At 49.2% G+C, this 22,663-nt stretch overlaps 8 protein-coding genes across 8 annotated transcripts, besides 3 other annotated features; 2 read left to right on the top strand and 6 right to left on the bottom strand.

Annotated features, from left to right (window-relative positions):
• Window positions 1–1,678: 1,678 nt before the first annotated feature.
• Window positions 1,679–2,850, top strand: ACLA_059780 (uncharacterized protein; the record flags this gene model as incomplete). The annotated part of the gene is made up of 6 exons (XM_001276736.1): window positions 1,679–1,876; window positions 1,925–1,961; window positions 2,011–2,078; window positions 2,125–2,498; window positions 2,547–2,617; window positions 2,663–2,850. 6 exons carry the CDS (start codon window positions 1,679–1,681, stop codon window positions 2,848–2,850), a joined length of 936 nt encoding a protein of 311 aa, XP_001276737.1.
• Window positions 2,851–3,639: 789 nt separating this feature from the next.
• Window positions 3,640–3,990, top strand: ACLA_059770 (uncharacterized protein; the record flags this gene model as incomplete). Its single annotated transcript, XM_001276735.1, has 1 exon — window positions 3,640–3,990. The coding sequence occupies one exon, from the start codon at window positions 3,640–3,642 to the stop codon at window positions 3,988–3,990; it is 351 nt and encodes a 116-aa protein (XP_001276736.1).
• Window positions 3,991–6,421: 2,431 nt separating this feature from the next.
• Window positions 6,422–7,387, bottom strand: ACLA_059760 (aromatic alcohol reductase; the record flags this gene model as incomplete). Its single annotated transcript, XM_001276734.1, has 2 exons — window positions 6,422–6,869; window positions 6,924–7,387. 2 exons carry the CDS (start codon window positions 7,385–7,387, stop codon window positions 6,422–6,424), a joined length of 912 nt encoding a protein of 303 aa, XP_001276735.1.
• Window positions 7,388–7,995: 608 nt separating this feature from the next.
• Window positions 7,996–9,321, bottom strand: ACLA_059750 (putative acetyltransferase; the record flags this gene model as incomplete). Its single annotated transcript, XM_001276733.1, has 1 exon — window positions 7,996–9,321. The coding sequence occupies one exon, from the start codon at window positions 9,319–9,321 to the stop codon at window positions 7,996–7,998; it is 1,326 nt and encodes a 441-aa protein (XP_001276734.1).
• Window positions 9,322–10,775: 1,454 nt separating this feature from the next.
• Window positions 10,776–11,633, bottom strand: ACLA_059740 (MBL fold metallo-hydrolase; the record flags this gene model as incomplete). Its single annotated transcript, XM_001276732.1, has 1 exon — window positions 10,776–11,633. The coding sequence occupies one exon, from the start codon at window positions 11,631–11,633 to the stop codon at window positions 10,776–10,778; it is 858 nt and encodes a 285-aa protein (XP_001276733.1).
• A 622-nt stretch (window positions 11,634–12,255) lies between these two features.
• Window positions 12,256–12,325: a microsatellite.
• A 26-nt stretch (window positions 12,326–12,351) lies between these two features.
• Window positions 12,352–12,441: a microsatellite.
• A 509-nt stretch (window positions 12,442–12,950) lies between these two features.
• Window positions 12,951–12,979: a microsatellite.
• Window positions 12,980–14,083: 1,104 nt separating this feature from the next.
• Window positions 14,084–15,382, bottom strand: ACLA_059730 (uncharacterized protein; the record flags this gene model as incomplete). Its single annotated transcript, XM_001276731.1, has 4 exons — window positions 14,084–14,120; window positions 14,146–14,280; window positions 14,337–14,431; window positions 15,128–15,382. The coding sequence occupies 4 exons, from the start codon at window positions 15,380–15,382 to the stop codon at window positions 14,084–14,086; spliced, it is 522 nt and encodes a 173-aa protein (XP_001276732.1).
• A 1,442-nt stretch (window positions 15,383–16,824) lies between these two features.
• On the bottom strand, window positions 16,825–17,055 carry ACLA_059720 (uncharacterized protein; the record flags this gene model as incomplete). Its single annotated transcript, XM_001276730.1, has 2 exons — window positions 16,825–16,844; window positions 16,902–17,055. The coding sequence occupies 2 exons, from the start codon at window positions 17,053–17,055 to the stop codon at window positions 16,825–16,827; spliced, it is 174 nt and encodes a 57-aa protein (XP_001276731.1).
• Window positions 17,056–20,240: 3,185 nt separating this feature from the next.
• Window positions 20,241–22,137, bottom strand: ACLA_059710 (cytochrome P450; the record flags this gene model as incomplete). The annotated part of the gene is made up of 10 exons (XM_001276729.1): window positions 20,241–20,406; window positions 20,462–20,622; window positions 20,682–20,792; window positions 20,862–21,191; window positions 21,267–21,361; window positions 21,426–21,540; window positions 21,592–21,853; window positions 21,921–21,984; window positions 22,040–22,067; window positions 22,114–22,137. 10 exons carry the CDS (start codon window positions 22,135–22,137, stop codon window positions 20,241–20,243), a joined length of 1,356 nt encoding a protein of 451 aa, XP_001276730.1.
• Between the last annotated feature and the right edge of the window lie 526 nt (window positions 22,138–22,663).

Raw genomic sequence — 22,663 nt, 5'->3', positions numbered from 1 at the left:
TGGGCGAGGCAGGGATTTCAGTCCGCTGGGATAGCTGCCGCCGGTTGTTTCACAACGGTTTGATTAACCCGCGACGGGAATAGTGCCTGACCCAGGTGACCCAAGCGATAGGTAAAACCCACTGTCGGTTCAGTCCGAAACAATCGTCTGACACTGCGCGCTGGCTAGACTGTTTGAGAATCAACATCGCTTAATGTGCGACACTTGAGCGGCGGTAGTCGGTACCCATCTTTCAGACAATCCTTGTGCATGAGGATAAGGTAACGAGTCTTGCCGGGGGTCCCTGGTCTACTCTGAGTCTGACACAGATGCTGCATTTTGCCATGAACGCAGTGGGGAAGACATCCCACTGGCCACTGCCAAGTATACAGTGGCCGAGATACCGTCATTGCCCTGCAGGGGGGTCAGGATATCATAGACATTAGACACTCTAAGGAGGTTGTTTTCGATGTTCCCGAATATTCGGGAAATCCTGTAACGACTACTCACCTTAGAATTTTCTTCAGAGATACCCCATATAGACAGTGACGGGTTCAATACATGCAGGAACTTACTAGCTGCACCTCTCGCAAGGACCTCTTTGCTTTTTTTTTTCTAATGCTGGTGGGAGATCATAGCCAGTTTGTGTCACATAGAGCGACAGCCCCAGTGATGCAGTGAACCCGACTTTGATAGACTTGGCCCGCCGAATTAGTATATCAATGAATCAAACGATGGATGGGTCTTGACTCTGAAGCAGCGATAGCAAGCATCATGTGGAACCCAGTATCTAGCTTACGGCGCCATCAAGTCTTGTACTAGGTGATGGGCACTAAAGACACTCACAATTCAGGTGACCCAACATCCCACTATGAAATATAAATCGACTTGACTAGATCGCCACCATATATCTGTAGAGTAAGCTACATATAGGAACCTGGAACCGTACTCAATCCTCTCTTGGCACGCAGTGCGCGTCTGATGCATACCCGAGTCTGCAGGGGTTACAGCTGTCAGCAATGACAAGCCGCAGCGAGACATGCTTGGGAATCTCTTTTAGTCTGTAGCTGGGCTCTCTGCTTGCGAGACTGGCCTAAGGACAATATAAACAGTTTCCAAGGAACTATAGCCCCATCTCACCCCTTGCGTTGTGACGAACTTTATCGACTTTCTCGATCGATCGGGACTCTACTGGTGATCGATCCTAGCGTAGTCCACGTATCACAGCGATATCCTACATACACAAGTGACCTCCAAAAGCAGCAATACCTTTGAGATATGGTGATAGATTCCTGCCATCGACCCTTCTGCAGGTTTGGCTGACAGGGCACTGGTGCATGTGGTTATTGAATCCCACCTGGCCAAATATAGAATCAACTTCAGCGGATATCAACACTTCTGCAGGCTTCGAGTCTCGTCAATCGGGTCCAATATGTAGACATTCAGGGGGGCATACATAGTTGCATGGTGACATCCAGGAAACAGAACTCATGCCCAAAGCTTCATTGTGGCAGCATTCAATATGACATCTCCGATTGTCTATCACGGTGTCTCTGAGATGGGTGTGTGGCGATATATCTGCCCCTAAATGCTTAATACTTAACCCAGTCGTCCATTGGGTTGGATGCCTCAGCTCTATCATTTCTCTTACAACGACCGCTCTCTCTGAGAAGCCATACCGGCAGCATTGAGTACAAGCATGGCGTCGGCGTCGATGGAGCAGGCAGCCAATCCTACGGATCCCGGCTACGAGCATGACAATCTCCACCATGTGGTTATCACAGCGACATGCTTCGCGTTTGTGCTGTCCACTACTTCCGTGGCTCTGCGTCTGTGGGTGCGGAAGATTACGAATACATCCCTTTTCCTCGACGATTACTTGATCCTTGGTGGCTTGGTAGTGTTCTATCCCTCGGTTGTCGGGGCTGCGCTGATATCATGACAGTTCTTCCTGTACGGGATCTCGATTGCCGGAATTGTGCGTGAGTGACTCTGCTCTACCATTTGAGATCGACCTCGCTGATGGACAAGTTCTATACAATGGCCTCGGGACACACATCATCTACGTCCCTCCAGACAATCTAGTCGTCTACCTGAAGGTACCGGCCCACCCACGGTGATATCAGTCTCCAGACTAACAGCCAGACCCTCACCTCCGGCGCCTTCCTCTACCCGCTCTGCATCGCCTGCATCAAGCTCTCCATGCTCGCCCTCTACAAGCGCATCTTCTCACGGGGCCCGATGGTCCCCGCCGCCAACATCGTCGGCTGCATCGTGATCGTATGGTGTTTCGGGGTCTGCCTCATCGGCGCCATGATCTGCATCCCGTTCGAGAAGATGTGGAACCCGATGGTCGCGGGCGGATGTATCGATCTTCCCAAGTTCTACTACGGTCTCCAGATCCCGAACATTGTCACTGACGCGGTGATTATCGTCATGCCCATGAAGCCGGTGGCGGACTTGCAGATCTCGGCGGCGCGCAAGCTCGTGCTCGCGGGTATCTTCGCCCTCGGTATTGTGTACGTCGACTCGATCTAGGAATTGTTGAGTTGGCGCTGACGATCTAGAACGCTAATCTTCGATATTGTCCGACTGATCACCTTGATTCAGCTGTCCCAGGCCGGGGACGATATCACCTGTACGTCTCTGCCGCCAGTCAGGCTTTTTGCTCTAACAGTCACAGATAACCAGGTCCCGCCAAGTGTCTGGACGTGCATAGAGCCGGCCATCGGCATCACCGCTGCATGTCTCATTAACATGCGGCCACTGTTCACGCGCTATGTGGCCAAGTTCAACTGGTGGACCCGGTTGCGGTCGTCGAAATCGTCTTCGGCTGAGGGAGATAATAGGAACAAGCCGGGCACGCCTTGATGCCGACTTGCCGAGCATCGTATGTCCATTCGGCTGTCGGAGACCTTCTGGTTTGCGAAAGAGCCAAGCTCAGCAAACAAGGAGCTATGCCGAGCACTTGACCGCGTTAAGGTACGTTTTTAATGGGATTTCTGGGTTTAGATCGGCCTACAACACATGCACAATGGATAAACTGAATGATACGAAGGCCAGTGGAGGATTAGTGGCAGGGAAGGGTGCCATCCGAGCTGTGGCGTGGAGAGGGGCAGATGTATATATGTACGCAGTAAACATACAAACAGAGTGAACAAGAAAGGCCCTCATTCTTCTACTCAGATTTCCTGTCTGGTATGATATCCCGTCAATTACAAAATGGGCGCCGTATCAAACCAGGATAAAATAGCCGGTTCGATTTAGTCCAACCGACATATAAACAAGCCAGAGACTATGACCTCAGAGCTAATGTTATTATCCCCCAGTCCACATACAGGGAAACGCCCAGTCATTATCTGCTTCCATAGTAGAGGCCTGGCAAGCACTATTCCCAGCTCATCCACCTTTATAACTATGAGTACCAACCAGACCAGGCCACCGGCGACTCTCTCTCGCTCGACTGATTCCCCAACTGGGTCCTCCAACTTGCCAAGAAGCATAACGCCGTGGTCGTGAGCCCCAACTACCGCCTTCTCCCCGAGTCCACCACCCCTGAGATCTTCAACATAGAAGACTTCTGGACCTGGCTGCACTCGCCCACTGTCGTTGTATTTCCAAGGAGAGAGTCTTCTACCCTTGCCCGATGTGCCTGCGGAGATGGTGGAGAAGTATCGCGCCGTGATCGATCGGAACCAACCGAGGTCATCTACCATCCTCTCGGATGATTTGGATCTGATAGTTGGACGTATTGTCTTTGGCGGTTCGGGCCATTTGTACGGGCGGGGCATAGAGGAGGACAAGAGAGCGCTCTTTTATCCCTTTGAGAGGATCGATAGACCCGACGCAAAGACCCTGCGTGGTGGGATTGTGATTCTTCACAGTTTGCAGGACATGATGTTGCCGGCGGAGCACAGTGAGAGATTCGTTGCGAAGGCGAGGGAGGTCTTCAAGGGGAAGCCGGGTGGTGATAGGATTTCTGACGCCCAGGGAAGGGGATCGTGGGTTTGACAATGAGGTACCGCTCGAGGAAGACTATCTTTCCATCATTTAGGGATATTGTTAGTGCCTGAATGGAGCAACCGATCAGGGGAGTTGCTCTTATCAGAGCTGTCTGCACTAGCATAAGGTTTCATCTGTATATCGCTGTTCAATTACCTTCGACGGGGGATATGCATTGTAGACGTAGCATGGCCACTTGAAAGACCGTCTTCCATTGCCATTCTTTCAGTATCTGCCCATCACCCTGTGAATAGCAATGGGAGAAACCAAGGGCATTTTGAGATGAAAGCAAAAGCAAGAAGTCTAATGTGATTCACTACTCTCTGTGTCTGTAGCGGCATGCATGAACTATGGATAGAAAGTAAAAAGCACAATCTGAGAGACATTAGCAAGTGACAGATAGTGCCAGATTAGTGTTCTGATGTGCTAATAGTACACTAGAATTAGGCGTTATATAGATTATTCATCCTTCTAAGTGAATGGAAAGCTCTAGTTCCTATATCAGACCCAGAATCATATATTCACACATAGTGACCACAACAATATAGGTATTCACCAACATCATAGAAAGTGAATGAACCAAAGATACGCCGTTTAGTATAAAACCATTATGCTGCTCTGTGATGCCATTGTCCTAATGCTATGTTTAAGCATCTACACAAAGAAGTACATTCGCTCCTCTTCCAAAGATCAATATAAAGCTTCCTTGCCACTACATCCATTTTTTTTATCTGTTCGCTCCCAAACGGCACAAAGCCATGTCTTCAAATGAACAGATCAATTTCCAGAACCAACATCATCCCGTTTCCCTTCCGCGCCTCAGAGCCAAACGAGCCTACATCAGAGCAGCAAAACGGTTGGCTCAGCAGTATGGTACAGAGCTCTGCTGGCACTGTATGAACGAGAATGTTGCCAGACATGCACCGTTTGGGTCCTACTGGGGAAATGAGCCTCGACGACTAGCCCGCGTCGGATCTAGTCAGTTCCTCCAACCACGTCGCGCACGAGGACCAATCTTCCTCTCTCGCCTTTCTACCCAAGAGCACCAGAGAATGGTTGATCTCGCGAGAATTTGGGCACATGCAGCTCTGCAAGAATACACTGTTCGTCGCAGTGAGATGACTAGAGCACAGGATGCGTCAGCTGTGGAGGATCTCGCGAGGAAGGAGTTTGCTCTGGCGAGTGGTTGTCTGTTTGACCACGAGACATGGATGAGGCAGAGGGCACGGCAAGCCTAAAGATTTGAACCTAGGAGATGTAGGGCATACCCGAAAAGACGGATGATCTGGTCATCATTTTGCAGACATTTGGAGCGATTTCTGGGGTCCAGTTGGCCTGATACGGACGCGAAGGCCTGTCCATGTGCATCAACAGTTATTCGATGTAAGCATACAATTGGCCTTCGTATGGGTGATACTAAAGATGCACAGAACGATCCCTTTTGTTCCTTCGACCTTACAACTAACCACATGTATGCTCATGGGCTGGGACGAGAGCGTAGTCGATTTGGAATCGTATACATGAATATAGGCCAAACTTTGACAAGCAAGAATTACAATTCGTATTCCTTCTTAGGAATGAACCATTTCATTTACTATAGCACGGTAGAACATAAGAAAAGTGTTGAGAAGCGTTGTCCCTCTCACCTGGAAGTCCCTAGATATCACTTCCCTGATAACCAGCAGTTTGACAACCATCTACAAATGAGACGTCGCCGCTCCCAGTGCGCTCCTGCCTACTAGTCCGTTTAGACCCCACAGTCTTGGGAGAGTTCTATGGAGGGGTCAAAATGACATTTTCCCTATTAGCCTTCGATGCGACATTCAGAAACCAAAGCGGGATGTTCATCTCACTGGGCCTGCAAACCAAGACCGGCGGATGGCGTTGTTCCATGGATCAGACGGGCGATAGGAGACGACCACGTAGCTCAACATAGCACTTTATTCACTTTCCCTTGAGATTCATGTAAGGGCACCGGCACATATGGAACATTTTAGCGACCTCCAAAGACTGCAGGGTGCATTGCCGTGGCCTTACACACCGCTATCTGCCTGCTTTGTCCAGGTAACAAGCTCAATCACCTCATCAAAAGACAAGGAGAACTATCACCTCTATTGTGTCCCCAAATTACTGCATGTATCATGATAATCATGACGAACAAGTATCTACCATATTCTTTCTGCGTTGGAGCCTAGGGCTATCAAGGCGGAGAAGAATTACTGGATCTATATCTGGAGTATAACTTCAGTCCATGATCCTAGTCTCTCGGTCTTTTTTTCTCCTCCTCCAGGCCTCACACCTTCAGCTATGAGCTTGCACATTTTCGCGTGCTGGGGTTTAATAGTCAATGCATCTCTGCATGGATGAAGCCAAGTCAAGCTCGTTTTATATCAAATCCAGGTAGTAGGCATACACAGCCGATACACGTGTCTGCTTTGGTCTATATCCTACCCACAACCCTGGCCACAATCTCATCCAAACTCTCCGATGGTAAGGACAGAAGGTTGTTGGCGGACTTTTCAAGCTGCAGATAATTACCAGAGTATCCTTCAACGCACGCCATGTGCTTGATCAGTTTCTTGATTCCACGGGGGTTCCCATTCCATAATTCGCGGAAGGCAGCGTCCTTTTCGTCCTCTGCATCGACGTATGTAACCTGCCATTTCGTAGCCGTTGCCCTTTCGAGAGCCGCGAGGATCTCCCGCTGAGTGACAGTCACCGAGGCAATGAACAGACGTTTGTTTATTGTCAGCTGGGGATGGAGCAGCGCGTTCCTCACGGCAAGAGCGGTTGTGGCGCATGTGGTGCCTGACCACCGATCCAAACCATCGTTGAGAAGCGTAGCCCGACGTTCGGTGAGGCTGTATCCCAGGAAGGGTCCAATGACTCTGTTTTGGGGTTAGCCTTTAGGGAACGCAATCCGTGGAGTCTTGGGGACTAACAAGTCGACGAACAACCCCGTCACGAACGCTGTCCATTGCAACCCTTCTTTTTCCTTGCTCTTCAGGTAATCGATCACCTCCAGCTTCGGCTTGACGAATGCAGGTAACAACTCCAGTGCCTTCTCATTTCTCATATCCGGAACGAACTCCGACGGGATAAACCGCCTGACACCTGCTTTTACCGCCGCGTCGATGAAGGCCTTCTGCTGCTGGGTGCCGGTTCCTTGAGCAGTTATGGTTGATATCACGACATCATGGCCTTGGAATGCTTTGAGGAGTTCCGGTTCAGGATAGCTATCTGCGATGCGGTATACTGGCAAATGGCTGGGGAAGATTGATTGGGATGATTTGCGGGCCAGTATGGACACAGCAAAGCGAGGATGGGTATCGAGGGCGGAGACGATATGGGGACCTAAAAGGCCTCCAGCTCCAATAATTATGACTTTGGTCTCGGTGATCGTCATTCTCTAGAGATATAGAATTGAACCCTGGCTAAGCCTTTTCGCTGTGGGAGGCGGGTGATGTTGGAATATAAGGCGCTCGCGATAGCTCCCCCTACCTTTACTGTCCAACCAAGCTTGTCCTCAGGAATGGCGCCGATCATGACGAATCCGGAAGACATTGTACTTCTTTGCAGCCAATTTCAGCACACAGATTTTGTTGGTAGTTACCTTGCATGATAGCGCAGGAGCTATTTGTCTTCTGGATGCATGCTATGCAGTTCGGGCTACTCAAGGTTACTAGTGGTTGAGAGCGAGCATGCTGATCAGCGTATTAATACAAATCCTATTCGGGTACCTCAAGAACAATATGTTTCACTTCTTACTTGTGTTCTGCGGACAGTTGATTGCCAAGGTCTGGTTTGGAGGTTCGATTGCCACTAACTATACGGACGACGACGCTCCCATGTAGATCGGAGAATCCCGTCTCCTTTTCACACCTTAGATTTTACTACAACGGATATGAATGTACTGCGTTTATTCAGTGCTCGCTGATCGAGTCTGATGCCTTAAAAAAACAAGTCTTTCCTGTCATCGGCGTGACATACGTAACCAGTCAGGTCTGTCCGCATCTACACCTCGGCTGGTTCCAACACGGCAGAGAAAAAGGGATCCTTCATCAGAGTGTCCATGACCGGCGAGTCCAAAGAGAGGTAGATATCCCACGGAGCGTTGTGAAGACCACCACTTCCCGCTTTTGCCTGTCGTGGCATCAGGATACACAATCCATCTGGTGCCCCGACAGTCGGCACATCGAATCCAATGCGCCCCAGACCCGGTCCAAAGTCAAGGGCACAGACGTTCAGATGGCGCCAGCTGGTGATGCTCATCATGCCTGAAAACTTCATGTTGACCATGCTCCAGTCATTCTGGTCCTTGATGTATGAAACCAGGCTACGAACGTGCTCATCGTCAAAGGAAGTCAGCCTGGTGCGGATTTTGAAAGCAAGCTCTGCGATGCGGGATTTCCTCTCGTCGTCAATTTCTGCACAGTGGCAAAGCCGCGGATTGAACTCGGTGCGCATGACAGTCACCATGTTTCCGAGATAACTGTCGGGGATGGCTGGCTGGAGCTTGTTGCGGAGATTCACCGCCATGACGATGTCTGATTCTTTAGGATGGCGTTTTAAGGCGTTCTGGGCCTGACTGATGCAGACGGCCAGAAATGCAGTGAAGACATCATTGCTCGAGAGTTGCACTGTGTCGATCCCCTGCTCGCGCAGAAGAGCGGTGCAGGTGTCCTTGAGAGTCCTGACGCTCTCGGATGAGAAGATAAGGCGGCGCGTACTGATATCCACGGGCATCTCGAATGCCAGTGGCTCAATGGTATATTCCGCGTCGTGGTCTTTCCGCCTATCGTGAGGCAGGGTTGCATCAAAGAGATTGTCACGCGATCTTTTCTCTGTGCCAACGTCTGTTGGTAGCTCGTCCGCAGGTGATTCGCGACAACATGCGGCAAGCGCCTCGAGCAGTGTGCCGGCTCCAGTCCCGTCGAGTACCGCATGGCTGAAACTCAGACAGAGGACAATGCCATTTGACATGACATTTGCTTGGAATCTGAGGACTGGTCTCGGCTCAGTTGACGGAATGAAGCGCGGCAGCGGGGAGTGAGATTTATCCCATCCACCAGGTGGCGATGTCGTATGCGGATGGTGTTTGACCAGAAGCATCGGGATCGATGAGACTGCAGGGGAAGGGCATTTGACATGGCCGGAGTCGATCTCACCCGCAATGAACGGGAACTCCGAGACCAGCCTATCGATGCCCCTTTGCAGCGTGGGGATTCCATCCAGAGGATTCTCTAAATCAAAAATCATGAAACAGTCAGTGTAAACCTCTGGACTCGCGCGGTCCAGAGGCGTCAGAGGGAACGGCTCAAAGGCGATTTCGGCAGCCATACTGTATAGTTGGATGAAAGGAAAAGTGAAAAAGTTGACTGAGAGTGCGGAGTATTCGACGGCTATTCAAGTGGTTTTATTCACATTCGAATCGAATCTGCTTCACGGATGTCGTGGCTTCCATCCACTTATGTTGGCTAGAGAGGCAAGGGGGGGCCATTGTAGTATGCTATCCACATGTGCTGCAGCAGACTTTATCACACTATTGAACTTCCATTCGAAATGGCGATCCTACGGGTCTGTCTCAACGAATGATCGATCGTTCATAGAACCATATCAGGAGCACAGCCATTGACTGCAGGTGGATCGACACTTGGTGGATGACCGCATTTTTCAGAGAAGCATCCTAAATCCCAAGCGGCAAGGAATAGCACCTATCAAACTATGCGAAGGTGTATACCCAAGACTACCTACCATTGGTCAAACTGGCTGTTGGGAGGCAAATGTCAAGAGAGCACGAGAACAAAATGTGGGTGTCGGCCAGGCAATATGAATGTTGATCAGCTGAAAGAGGCCGAAAAATGAGTTTTCTCCATCGGAATCAATCCAAGTCAAGATATGGATCTGGTTTCAGTCAAGTAGTGAGTTACACTTGCGCTGCTAGGTCTCGCCTATAGTTAGCCCCACTGATATTGGTATGATTTTGTGATACCTATTATCCTGTATATTGTATCTTCTATCTACCTACTCCATACTTACTATCTTTACCCTCAAACGCATGCCCGTGGTTCTGGCCTACCTCTCTAATAATTTCCGATGATATTCCCATACTTGACGGGGATCCTACAGCTGAAATGTGCCGACTCCACTTCACCCTGTTGTGTACTTGTGTTGTGACGGATCCTCTCAGTGAACAAACGATTTGGAGAAATGCTTTGGGGTCCCAATCATCAGAACATCGCCCGCCTATTGCCGCTTGCTTGTCGAGTCCCCAGTATGTTTGCGTGTTCTACCTCGTTTCTTCCGTAGGGTTTGTCATGGTCTTCTCAGGACCCGGATTGACCCAAGGATTTCGTGTAGGCGGGCCATATGCGGAGGTAGAGGCTCTGCTCAGGCTGCTTGTTGTGACTCCTGCATTGGATTCGTCCTATTCAGCGAGGGTCTCCAGATCAATGCCGTCGCTGATATCTCCTGACTCGCCGGATAAATATCCGGATTCTTTAAGCATATTGCCGCGTCTTCTACCAGTGCTTGGTTTGGTGACATCCCTACAATACTATATAGACAGTACTACCGTAATCGTAACGGGTGTACAGCGTGAGACCATCCTTTGGCAGAAAGGCGACAGCCGGACAGAGTCACGGTGTTTATGAATAGAGAGCTGAACGATAACTGTAATCATGTGTAGGATGAATATTTTGTATCTCCCAGGTGTAAATGCCAAACCGCAGCTGCTAGCAGGAAAGGCCCCACCAAGTATGCAAGCATATATACATCTTTGCCACAATGGACAATCATAAAGCAGCAACAGAGCTCTTACAGCTGAGCTCCAAGAGATACATATTCCATCTCCGCGGATAGCGCTTCGCGATTACCTGCTCTAGCTTATCCGCATCTCTTAATCGGTACAATTCCTTCTGGAAGGTCAAAATATAGTCCCTCGTTGCGTCGATCAAATACGGCCCATCCACCTGCGATGCCCGCTTGTGGCCGGGGACAACGATAGAAGGCTTCAACGCGACAACCTGATCGAGGGCCGCCAGCCAATCCTTCCGCTTCTCTGCAGTTGTAGCCTCGGCCAAGTATTGATAGCAGTCGCCGTAGACGATATCGCCTGCGACGACGAGGTCGAGATCCGGGACGTGCAAGAAGGACGAGGCGTGGGTATCAGAGTAGGTGACATCGATGCCCAACAGTTTTCGTCCGTCGATGGAGAACTCCCCATTCTTCGGGAGAGATTCAGGGACGACCTGACCCTCTGTGAGGATCTGATTGTTGGGAAACCATGTGGTCCATAGCGGAGTTGAAGAAGTAATCGTGTTCTTGATATCTTCAGCGACACGGGCAGTGGCGATGCAGGTAGCGTCGGGGAAGTGCTTCAGGATGATTGGGTTCCCTAGGTAGTGATCTCCATGCGCATGGGTGGTATAGATGTACTTGAGCTTCTTTCCTGGGGCAGTCTTCTTGATCCAAGCGGCTAGGTCTTCGGTCTGTGCGATACTGATGGGTGTGTCAACGAGGACAGCCGATGTTGGCCCTTGGATGAGAGTGCTGGATATGGGCGACCACCATTGCTTGGCTGGGTCTGGAGAGCCTGTCACCGCAGGGATTGCTGGTGAGACATAGACGTCTACTTGCAGAGTACTAGGCATCTTGTGTTGCCGAATGTAAGTGAGGGAAGTGGATAGAGGGGTGTGAAGATGAACACAAGTGTGAGATGTATTAGTTGCATGCTTGCCCACACGTCCGAAGGTCCTATTTATGCAAGAAGAAGGATGCATGCCCTTCTGTAATCGGACTACTCGACCTTGATCAGCATAGATGGCGAAATCCGACTTTTTTTTTTCCGATTACTGATCTTTCAGCAGCCACGAATGCTGGCCCGTTATATCTACAGGCCAATTTGTCAACTAGCTAAGATCAAGATTATTTATTATGGGATTTGTTAGGATTTATAGTGATAAGATGGAACCTTCAAGATAAATACCAAGCACTCTGGTCTCACATAACTAAAAAGACAACCCTCCGTACAGACTGTGGTTTAACAGCCACCCTCATCAGAGCCCCCATGTGAGATGGTGAGATCAAATTGAAATATTGTAGAGCATACAGTATAGCAACCTTGACTCGATCAGTTGTGTTTGTTTCAATCGTAATATTTGGCTGTCAGAAGGATATTTGATATGCTGACATGTACCTCCGCGTGTACGTTCAACGCGGGAGACGGCACCATCACGGCGGACGGCAGGCAAAGCAGCTTTCGACATTGCTGCACAAGAATCACGAAAGACGAGAACCAACGAAGAACAAGAATCACGGAAAACGAAAAACAATGGAGAACAAGCTTGGCAGAAAACGATGAACTTACAGCAGTGAACTGAATGCGAAATGATCGAATCAACAGCAGTGAACTGAATGCGAAATGATCAAAGCAGCGGCAGTGAACTGAATACGAATGATGCTCAACCACGGTGGGATGAAGAAGAAGAGGAAGAAGAGAAAGACGCGAGAGGTGAACTCAGAAGAAGTGAGAAGAAGTGGAGTCCTTGAGATCGTGCTTTTTTTGCTGCGCTTCCGGGGCGTGAGACTATCGCCGGTACTGGAGCTTATGGTGGATGCTAGTATTTCGTCATATATTTCCTGCTTCTAATGATGGGGGATGAACTGGGCTCGTTCGGTCAAGAAGGTGACATTCGCAGGGTTTTCTTTGGCCACACGAATCATACATTCAAGGCTTTCTAAGAAGCAAACCTGAAGCAATGCCCAGAATGTGGCGGACGTAGTATCCTGACGAAGGACGCTCGCCAAATGCTGTACAAGGGCACACCTCCCTTTGGACCTCGGGGGTGCCACTCGGATGGAACAGGATGCCGAAGGTGGCCCTTTGTCGTGGGGATTTTGTTCCCTGATGAGCCTCGTGCAATGCGCATTCCCGTCCATGATCATGGAATCATGGGATTTTCTTTGGCATTGAATCCGGAACATTGAATCCTGAACAGGGGCTCAGAATGTCGATTCAATGGAATCTTGCCGCAAGCCCAGTAGCAGCCTAGTCAGGTGCACTTTGAATAGCGGAATCTCTGTTGAGAGGAGATAACTGCAAATGCTCACTAGTGTTAGTAAAAAGCATGAAGCCAAAAAACACCTAGACGCCTCTCCAGAGTGACACACACAGACCTTCTTATCTTGGAATTGACAGTTGGAGAATCCACTGGCGTTGAAAAAGGCCAAATAGGTTAGCAATGTGGACGAGTACGATGCAATGATAGAAGGAAGAGAGAGAGAGGCGCTGCTTACCTTAGTACACAAAAATCTCACCAGTTAACTCCTGACACCAGTCGATCCGTTACTGGATGCCATGTATAAGCCATTCAGGGATCACCGCGCCATCATATTATGGATCGATCTTCTTGGTTATCGTATTCCATAGATTTCGGTGTCGGATAGCCATCCTCGAAGAACGATATTTTCTCGAGCTTGCAAAATGTGGATTCAGCACGTAGAGAATGAAGATGAATTCAGTTTAGACCAACACTGACCAGAAAGATGATCAACAACCACTCATGCAACGGTAGGGGACATCTTCAACGGCTCAGAAGAGAGAAGATGTGGGAATCCAGATGGCCGGATGTGGGAAAAATCCAACGTACCGCTGGTGGTTGATGCATCTTAGATAGTATGAAGTTTGACCTATGGATTTAACAATCAGCCCATCAAGGCACTGGCTTATTCAATATATCTCTCTAGTGAATGTACAGAAGTAATTCGAACTAATAGCAGGGAAATCTTTTGAGACGGAACTACCTATATTGATAAGACAATAAGGCTATGTTTGGAATGAATAGCCTCTGCTGCGTATTGTTCGAATAGCTACAACGTGTGAATGTGTGCTGCTTCTACGTAGCTAAATTCTAGGATCAAGGGGTACTGCAGGGAATTGTCCGTTTTATCTCAGTTGCCTGGAATGGGAGGATCAAACCAGTAACACAAAGTTATATGGACGTCTGAATAGTACTACGATGCCGGGGACTAACACATATCAATCCTGGTGTCAACATCTTGCAAATTTGACTGCCCTTTTTCGATAGAGTTTTTGAACAGCTCACTGAGCATAGACACCCTCCTCTGGCCAGGAGGGGCTTCGGGTCGTCAAACTCAACACACTTGCCGTCGGCCATCATGGCAACCTTGTCGCAGTGCATGATTGTACGTGGTCGATGTGCGATGATGATCATAGTTTTGTCCGCGAATTCGGTCTGCAGAACCTTTTGAATCACAGTATCCGTCTCATGGCCCAGGCTGCGGAAACGTCAGTTCTGAATTCCTCCAGTCTTATCATTTGGAAACCCACTCACTTGCTAGAAATTTCATCCAACACCACGACTCGCTGATCTCGTAGTAAAGCTCTTTCCAGACAGAAGAGCTTCTGTTGTCCATTGCTCAGGGACTCCTTCTTGAGCGGTGCGTCAAGTCTATCGACCATCTTTATGTCCTGTGAGAAGCGAGTCAGGATCTGACCACTGTCTATTTGGTAAAAGAGACTGGGCGGGGCCGATGGTTTTGACCTGAAAAGGGTTTCATGGAGGCTGGCACCGAATTACCGAGCAAGGAGACTACATGAGAACCAGTTGATACGGGCCGAGCAACCGAGAGAGGCGACCTGGAATGCAGTATAAACGCCGAGGTATAGACCGACACGTCCATTAGGGTCTTTGCTATTACCCTCAGCCCACCATCACAGCCACTGTATGGGGAAGACAGAGAGGAACGCCCATTTAGCAGCAAGCGATAGAAAGACGGCAGTGCATCAAACACCTACGGCATCAATATAAACCGGTAAATGGCCCAAGTCTCCCAGCGGGGTCACAGGGGGTTTATGCTTAGGAGAGTTGGACGTTTCCTTCGCAGTGGCTTTTAGTAACTGAGGATCCGGGACAGATGGTTTGATCTTGTCTTCATCCTGATCTGCCTGTTGCTAGAGTTAGCTAATCTGCTTGGAATGCAGGCGTTAAGCATAGCCACTGGCGGAAACGAGGGTCGCATGCAACTCGCTCAGTGATATTACCATGTTCAATAACAACAATTTAGTCGTCAAGATGAAGCACGCGACAAGAGTGATTGGCTAAAATGACCGTGGTGGTCCAACCCTGTGGGAGGAGACCGTCTGGTCCAAAGCATCGCTGTACAACATGTTCCTCCGTGGTGGCGCCGAGACCGCTGAGGATGTCATCCAGGACAATGACATCCTTCCGAGAGGAGAGGGCACAGGCCGACGCCATTGCCTTGTTGAAAGACGTACTTCCTCTCGGTCCGTCACTACTCGCCTGTTGCGTGGACGGCCTCCAGATTTTAAATTTCTCACAGAGCCCTCGTGGTACAAGAACTGTTTGATAATGTTCATTGAAGTTCTGGGAACAGCGATATCGCATCACCCTCGGATCATGAAGCTATGGCTCTCCACTAATGGACACAGCTGGACTCTTCAAGATGCCGTGACCGCTGGATGAATCGAAACGTGTAACTCCAATAGTGAGGATCCGACAGAGCTACTTGAATTCGGCATGGCGGACGTAGCTAGCGCTCATTAGACCGCAATATACTTGGCGTTGATACAACCATTGGCTTCCAATCGGCTGTCGGCTGGAAGAACTTGGTGTGGTTGGTATGGTGTCCATCCGACAGGACAGGCTCCCCCTACTTATACATTCTCCTGGCAGTTTGTATGCTATGCCGCGTGATTCCAAACCAAGAGTCTGTTCATTCACATCCTATGGGTGGTTGTCACCCAATTACCGGAGCTCGATTGGACAGTCGCGAGCAGTGAAGATGAATGGTTCAACTATCCCTGTACATATCCACTCAAGGCTATCGTTCGAGTGTATCCCCAACATTATATTCTGGATATCTGTTGGAACGACCAGATCGAGCAAAGAGAACAATACATGGGGCTGATATTGCCAGTACGGCGGTGTATTTGTATCCTTGAAACGCAGCTCATACTGTCTACTGAGCGAGGTAGCCATTCCAGGGACCGGGGTTTGTATAACTACCAGTCTACCACATCAGACGACCTGATCCCACGACAATGCCAATCTCCGCATGGTTATTTTAGCTTGATCTTAGCTTATTCTTCGACACTGACTTAACAGTGCGCTATTTTTGCGATTGGTCCAGCGGAGGGCAAAACAGAGCCTCTCGCTGAGACAGCGTATAAACGCCCATGAGGAATTAGAATCTCCGTCCTCCGTCTCGCTTCTATCACCAAGAATTGAGAGCACCGCAAGGAGTATCGTTGGCCATCACTCTTTAACTTGTGATCACCGCCCATGCTCCAAAGTCGGTTAGATGATGTCCCCCGGCCTTCTTTTACCGCTCTTTCGCGACTTATTGAACACGTTTATCCATTCCGCAGGTGATGAGCCTCTTCTGGCACGAGCTCATCGGCTGTGGCAAGAAGAGCCTACTCAAGCAAACAACCCTGCCTGCTTTGTCCCAATTGTGGTGGGCATTATTCTCAATTTGCTAGTAAGTGTTTTGATTGTCCACCTATTCTTCCTCTTCTTTCAAATACTAGGGTTTATGGCTAAAGACACTCAGGTCCGCTATGCGATTAGCCATGTGGTCATGGCCATGTTGATCCTCGAGACCATTAAACAACCAATGCACGCTCGCGAGACGGGTGGTGTAAAACCATCTCCCTCCTGTCGGCGGCTCTTACAGACACTCTCTTCCCTTTACAGAAGAGGCGGCCCTCGTCGTCTTTTTGGCGGCCTCGGGGCAGGGTGGACTTACTGGGTCGCTCACTCTGCCGTAAGTAATCTGTTGTCGCTGGTTTTGCAAAACCTATTCTTGCAGCCGCTTTGCTCTGTAATTTCATCCGTCCTGCTCGCAGAAATGCATTTTTTCTGGTTCGCTCGTACGGTTCTCCCCCGAGACCAGATGAGCCACGTCAACAAACGACGGGATCGGAAACGATGGAAGCTCCTGGCGCTCCCTGCCCTCACTTTTGCCTCCACTGGGACCCTTCTGAATCATATCCCGGGAATAGTAGAGAAGCTCGGCAGTAAGTCCCATGGGGATATCACTGTGTCGACAATGTCGGCGATTGTCATGTGGGATGTCTTGGTCTCCGTCTCTATGCTGTTCTTCCACCTGCTGTTATACCTTCCATCCTATATTATTTTGGTATCAGTTGAGGCAAGTCTTTTGCCTGAGAGAAGCGAAACCATTGTCCTTGCCCCGTCCAAAAAGCGGGGGGCACGCATCAGAGAGCTATTCCCAGGGGTTGAGCTACCTCTAGAAATCCAGAAGGCGTGGCAGATGATGACATCGAGGAGACTCTTGTGCTGTCTGGAATTACATGGGAAAATGTGTCTATGCTTGTTCTGCGTCACAGCTGTTGTTCATTTGTTCGTGTACTATCTAGCTTAGGATTGGCAAGTACAAATATCGCTGATTCAAGGGTATAATCGAAGATTTTTATGGGACCCGTCGGGGTATAAACTCTAGCCAGAGAGTAAAAGCCTCTGGATAGCCGCCAATGTCAAAAATATATCTTTCTTCCACCATACATGAATTTCTCATGAGCATTTTCTAAAGGGCTTGACCGTAATTTGCGCTCTTTGCATCCCTGCCAGAGGATATTGGCAATACACTATAACAGTTGTACTCAACTCGCGGGCCATAACTTTCAGAAATCAAGTCTGTTTGGAAGGAGGTCAAAGGTTCTCTGGGTGACTTTTGGCGCCCACTTTGTCCTGTTCAGGGTCCTCTCTTTCTCAGTTCCGTCTCCGTATTTGGGGTACTGCTCAAATTGAATGTCCTCGAAAGTCCAGAGTGATTCTTCTAAGAATGGGATTGTCTTGCCATAAATTTTGATTAATGAATGCTAGTATAGTCCGGGTATATGGACACAGTGATTGGCTCTCAAACGTCGCAGAAAAAACCCAGGAACGCAACGAACATATCCTTTTCACTTCATCAGCAGTCGACGAGCTTACATTTTATAACTTTAATATCAAGGAAAGAACAGTGATCTGCTCCGGGCCGAGTATCACAATCCTTCCTCTGGGGGATTGATTGCAGACTCCGGGGATGATGTCTTGATGGGAAACTACCGTGAAACAGCAACGGAAGGGACCCTTCACATCTTGCAAAAGAATGGGGCTACGGAGTACAATAGTTGCCTTTCTAAGGGACTCTAATACAGCCAGGACTCTCAGTGACTGGCTAGTCCATGATTTAGTCAACCCCACACCCACTCTTGAGTCTCGGGGTAATATCGCAACTACGCGGTTTCGGATTTACCGGGAGCCTTATACAGCAGTCAAATAATACAATTGACTATGGATCCACCCAAGATTTATCCCTAATATCGGTAGAGTGCTGACAGCAACCTGAGCATCCTTAAAGCACCTATGCTGATCAACGACCTCATCACCCTACGAAGCGATACAATGCGCAAGCAATGAGAGGAACCAACTCCCAGAAGGATTGGAGGATTGACTTGCTAATTCTTTTTTATATACAAGGACTGGATTGCATAAGTCTGGTTACAGAGCTCATCGGATCAAACCAGCTTCCTGCCAGGGTAGCCATGGCTTTCTGTACTTCGACTGTCATGACTTCTCATTAGAAAGTATACGACCCGATCAACGGCGTCCGCGAGAATGGGGCCCTTGAACGATGCTCCTATGACAGCCTCTCGAAGAGTCGTATGACCGAATGATCATTGTTTTGATCATCTGGCCCACCGGACAATGGTGATCCTCATTGGGATTAAAACTCCGGGACGTCCACACCGATCATCGCCTCGGACATATTCAGCTTGGCAATCTGATATGGTAGGACAGTTACTCAGACCACCATCGCTTCGAAAACTCGTGGATGTGGCCATTATCTTTGGACTGGCGATGTTGGGGAAGTAGGATACTGCCCTTGATATGGCTCGTGGCCAGAACCTTTCTGTGGTCTCGCATTATAGAACATAGTGCATATCACATCGTCTTTGCAGTCTGGTGTCCTCATTCAATGAGATTGCTCCGCGTGCTATAGTGATTAAAGCGGAGACCACGTCATAAGGATCATCCGCAATATATAATAGGCTTTACTATTCCGCAGGCATCGGAAACCCTCGAGACAACTGCCATGTCAGAGGGCTAAATTGGTAAGACAATTTGAATTCGGCAACTGCATACTTAATTTCACCAAGCCACGAGCCTGTCTAAATCTTGATGCAATCCTGCCCAGTATCGTCACTTGATGCCATGGGGAAGATGGTTATTTATGGACAGCCCAGTCAAGAGTATCAACAAAAGCCAGATCATTCACTGTCCATTCCTCCCCCTCGAGCGCGACTCACTGCAGTCACCTCTTCTCCAGCATGAGACACCTTACGCCGTGGCATCCCAAAAACAAAGCATCGATGGGGGATAGAATATTCCCAAGCCCAACTACCTCCAAGATCGAACAACCCCCCCGGGCCGATACCTCTCTGGATTCTCCATCGGTCCATGTCATGTGGTTCAATGTCCACGACCGCCCCTCGTTCAGAAGAATTGAGGCAACATTCAATGCCTCGATAGATGAAGTCTTTGTTGCGCTCACAGACCACGTGAGAGAACGACTATATAGCCTCGTCAGTCTCAATGCAAGCTCGAGTTCTGTTACTGTGGTATGCTCAGCTGCCGAGTCGCGGGAAGGGGTTCAGGCTGCTGTGCGGGACATGCAGCGGCGATTGAATAGCGAAGCTTTAATGCTAGAGGAGGAGTTGGCTGCTATGAGGGACGCAATGGTTTTTAGTGGATACATGTTTCCTAGGGATGAAGGAGGGGGAGTGGGAGTCGCTGGGCCATCCTGAATATAATTTCCGATGTGACTTTTATCTATCTTTTTGATACCCGGATGGTATGGTGGTCAGTGTGATATGAGCCACCGTGTCCTGAGATGATCTTTATGTGTTTGGTAACAATTATATGATGAACCTGGTACAGACTGCGTAATAAAGGTGTAAATGCTAACTGATCCATCCTAACTCCATGTCAGTTTCAGCTCCATATATCTCGATGAATACTGTCCGGCACATATGTTTTGCTTTCCGTAACTATGATGGTCGCCTTTTACAACACCACAGAATCAGTATCTGGCAGAAATCTTCTGAGGATATGGGTAAGAGGATCAACAGTCAACCCTCTGGCTCAGGTTCATGAATGCGATTTGCTTCTCGCACATGCTCGATGAAGCGGAGTCCCACATTACACTCAAAACGACACCTCCCTAGGCCTTGCGCGGATAAGGATGGGGCTGATCGGTTCCGCAACAAAATGGTCCTTCCATGTTAGACCAGACGGAATTGGCTCGCATAGTTCCAGGTCGAGTAGACGGAACATGTCGGCGACAGCCAACAGGAGTTCTGCCTGGGCCAAACTGTTGCATATCATTAGCGGATCTTGCAGGAACATCCACTGAACCCAACACTTACTTGATTCCAATGCAGGCCCGGCTACCACGGCTGTAGGGGTTGAGATAACGATCGAGGTCCGTCCTATCATTCCGTAGCCAGCGCTCAGGATTGAATCTGTTCGGTTCGGGAAAAATATCCTCGTCGAAATGGAGGGAATGGTGGGTGGCAGATACAATGGTCTATACAATCATCAATTTCCGTAATCGAGACTTGAAGAACATGCTAGACAATGACTCACCCCACCGGGAATGAAATAGGAATCGACTTGTAGTCCCTCAGGAGGAACCACACGAGGCAGCGGTCCGGGAAGTGCCGGCCAGATACGGTGCGCCTCCTTGATGATCGCATTCTTTGATCAGAGTCTATGTCAGGTCTGTACAGTCTGCAGGCTCATAGTGCAAAGGAGAGATGGATTTACCAGATAGGGCAGGTTCCACAATTTGCGAACGTCGACTTCGAGGGCTCCGGAAGTCCAGGCGTCCGACTTATCCAGCTCGTCCCTCAGCTTCTTCTCTATTATCGGATCGCGAAGAATGTGGTACACTGCAGCCGCCAGCGTCCTACCCGCCGTATCTACTCCAGCGTCGATGAATGTAAAAGCTTCTGCAGCCAGATAGTCAAGATTAGGCGGGCCCCCGGTGATATCATGGCTATGAGCAACCAGAAGCTCGATAACTGATGCACTGCTACGCTCAATGTCGCTGCGGATCGGCTTGTCCATTCGCGACCTTGTGTAATCTTCACAGATCTGAGAGGAGTGAGAAAGGTTTCGGTAGCATACATGACCGATTATGCATCGATGCCGTCAGAGTGGACAACGGACCTTCTTGAAATTGAGCACACCTGCGGGAACCAAGAGGTTCGATATGAAAGATGGAACGACGCTATTGATGGCGGCCAGGTAGGGGAAGAACCGTACTACAACCCAGGTCATTTCACGTCGATTCCTCAAGCGGTTCACTTTTGCAGTGGAAGTACTCACGCGTAGGTATCATCATGGACATGCCATCGACAATATCGAGCAGCTCAGGCTTGCTGTCCTCATATGTGACCAGGTCGCCGCAATCGCCAAGCAGTGTTTTGCCTACGATGTTGATCTACCACGCAAGGTCAGCGGATGAGTGATTTCTTGGAGAGGTTTCACGTACTGCAAATGTCCTGAATAGATCGTTGATATTGCAATCTTTCCCCTCGTCTGACTGCCGAACTATGAAGGCTTCCATACGCCGAAGCTGCTGCAAGATCCCAGGGGCATCGGCTTCAGCTGCCTGCTTCGAGAACCGGGGACTAAGAGCCTTCCGTCGCGCACGATGCGCGTCGCGATCACACAGTGAGAAGATGGATCCGTCGTTGTCGGCACAGGTGTAGAATGTGTGGTCCTTGTAGAAATTCGTCCCATTGCGGAAGATCCTATAATCGGTCCGTTAGTCCGTTACAAAGAGCACGTAGTAAGGTGATCGCAGGATAAGCGTTTTACTTTTCATATGTATCAATATCCTTGATGTGGACATGGTCGGGTCCAACACGGACGACGGGGCTCCCTGTGTACAGACATTAAGATATCTCAAGTGGACGAGCCCTGTCAGTGCCACTTACGGTACTTTTCATGCAAATATGGATATGTCTTGCACCATTGACCGTCGAGCCACACGTTAGTGTAAAATTCATACCATCCACAGAGTGTTGCGCTCCATGGTCCTGGAATATGACGGAGTGGATGGAAAAAGAGGTGTTGGATCAGTCTGTGGGCAACAAGCACGACAAGAGACCAGAGCAGAAGCCAGCCTCGGCTGCAGGAGAAGCAGCAGTCAACTAGCCACCGAGCCACGTCTGACATTGCGTTTCTGGGTAGGCAGGTTCAAAAAGACGAAGACAATAGTCGTCAGGCTAAATGTGAGAGGAGAAAACAAAATCTTCCAAATGCCTGGGATTCCCAGGTCCTTGGGGAGTGCGGACAGGATGCTCCGTCACGTCCAAGATCAGCCTGCCCTAAGTCTACCTGTGACAGTTTGCCCTGCGTATGCGCGAGTCGTGCTGTATAATCACATCGAAACCCCCTCACAGTCAGTCAATTAACATGACTTATTCCGATACTCATATTAATGCATCGCGTGAAGTGGATTCGGTGGCATCCGAGCTTCAAGACATATATCTCCCTTTTTTGTTATCTTGGTGGCTAATTAATGAGTACATCTTAGCTCCATACTGCTGTCCTAGCTT

The sequence above is a fragment of the Aspergillus clavatus genome, genomic scaffold, assembly GCF_000002715.2.
Source record: "Aspergillus clavatus NRRL 1 1099423829736 genomic scaffold, whole genome shotgun sequence".
Lineage (NCBI taxonomy): Eukaryota > Fungi > Ascomycota > Eurotiomycetes > Eurotiales > Aspergillaceae > Aspergillus > Aspergillus clavatus.
The sequence above is the reverse complement of the archived record's forward strand: the minus strand, read 5'-3'. Positions and strand labels throughout refer to the sequence as shown.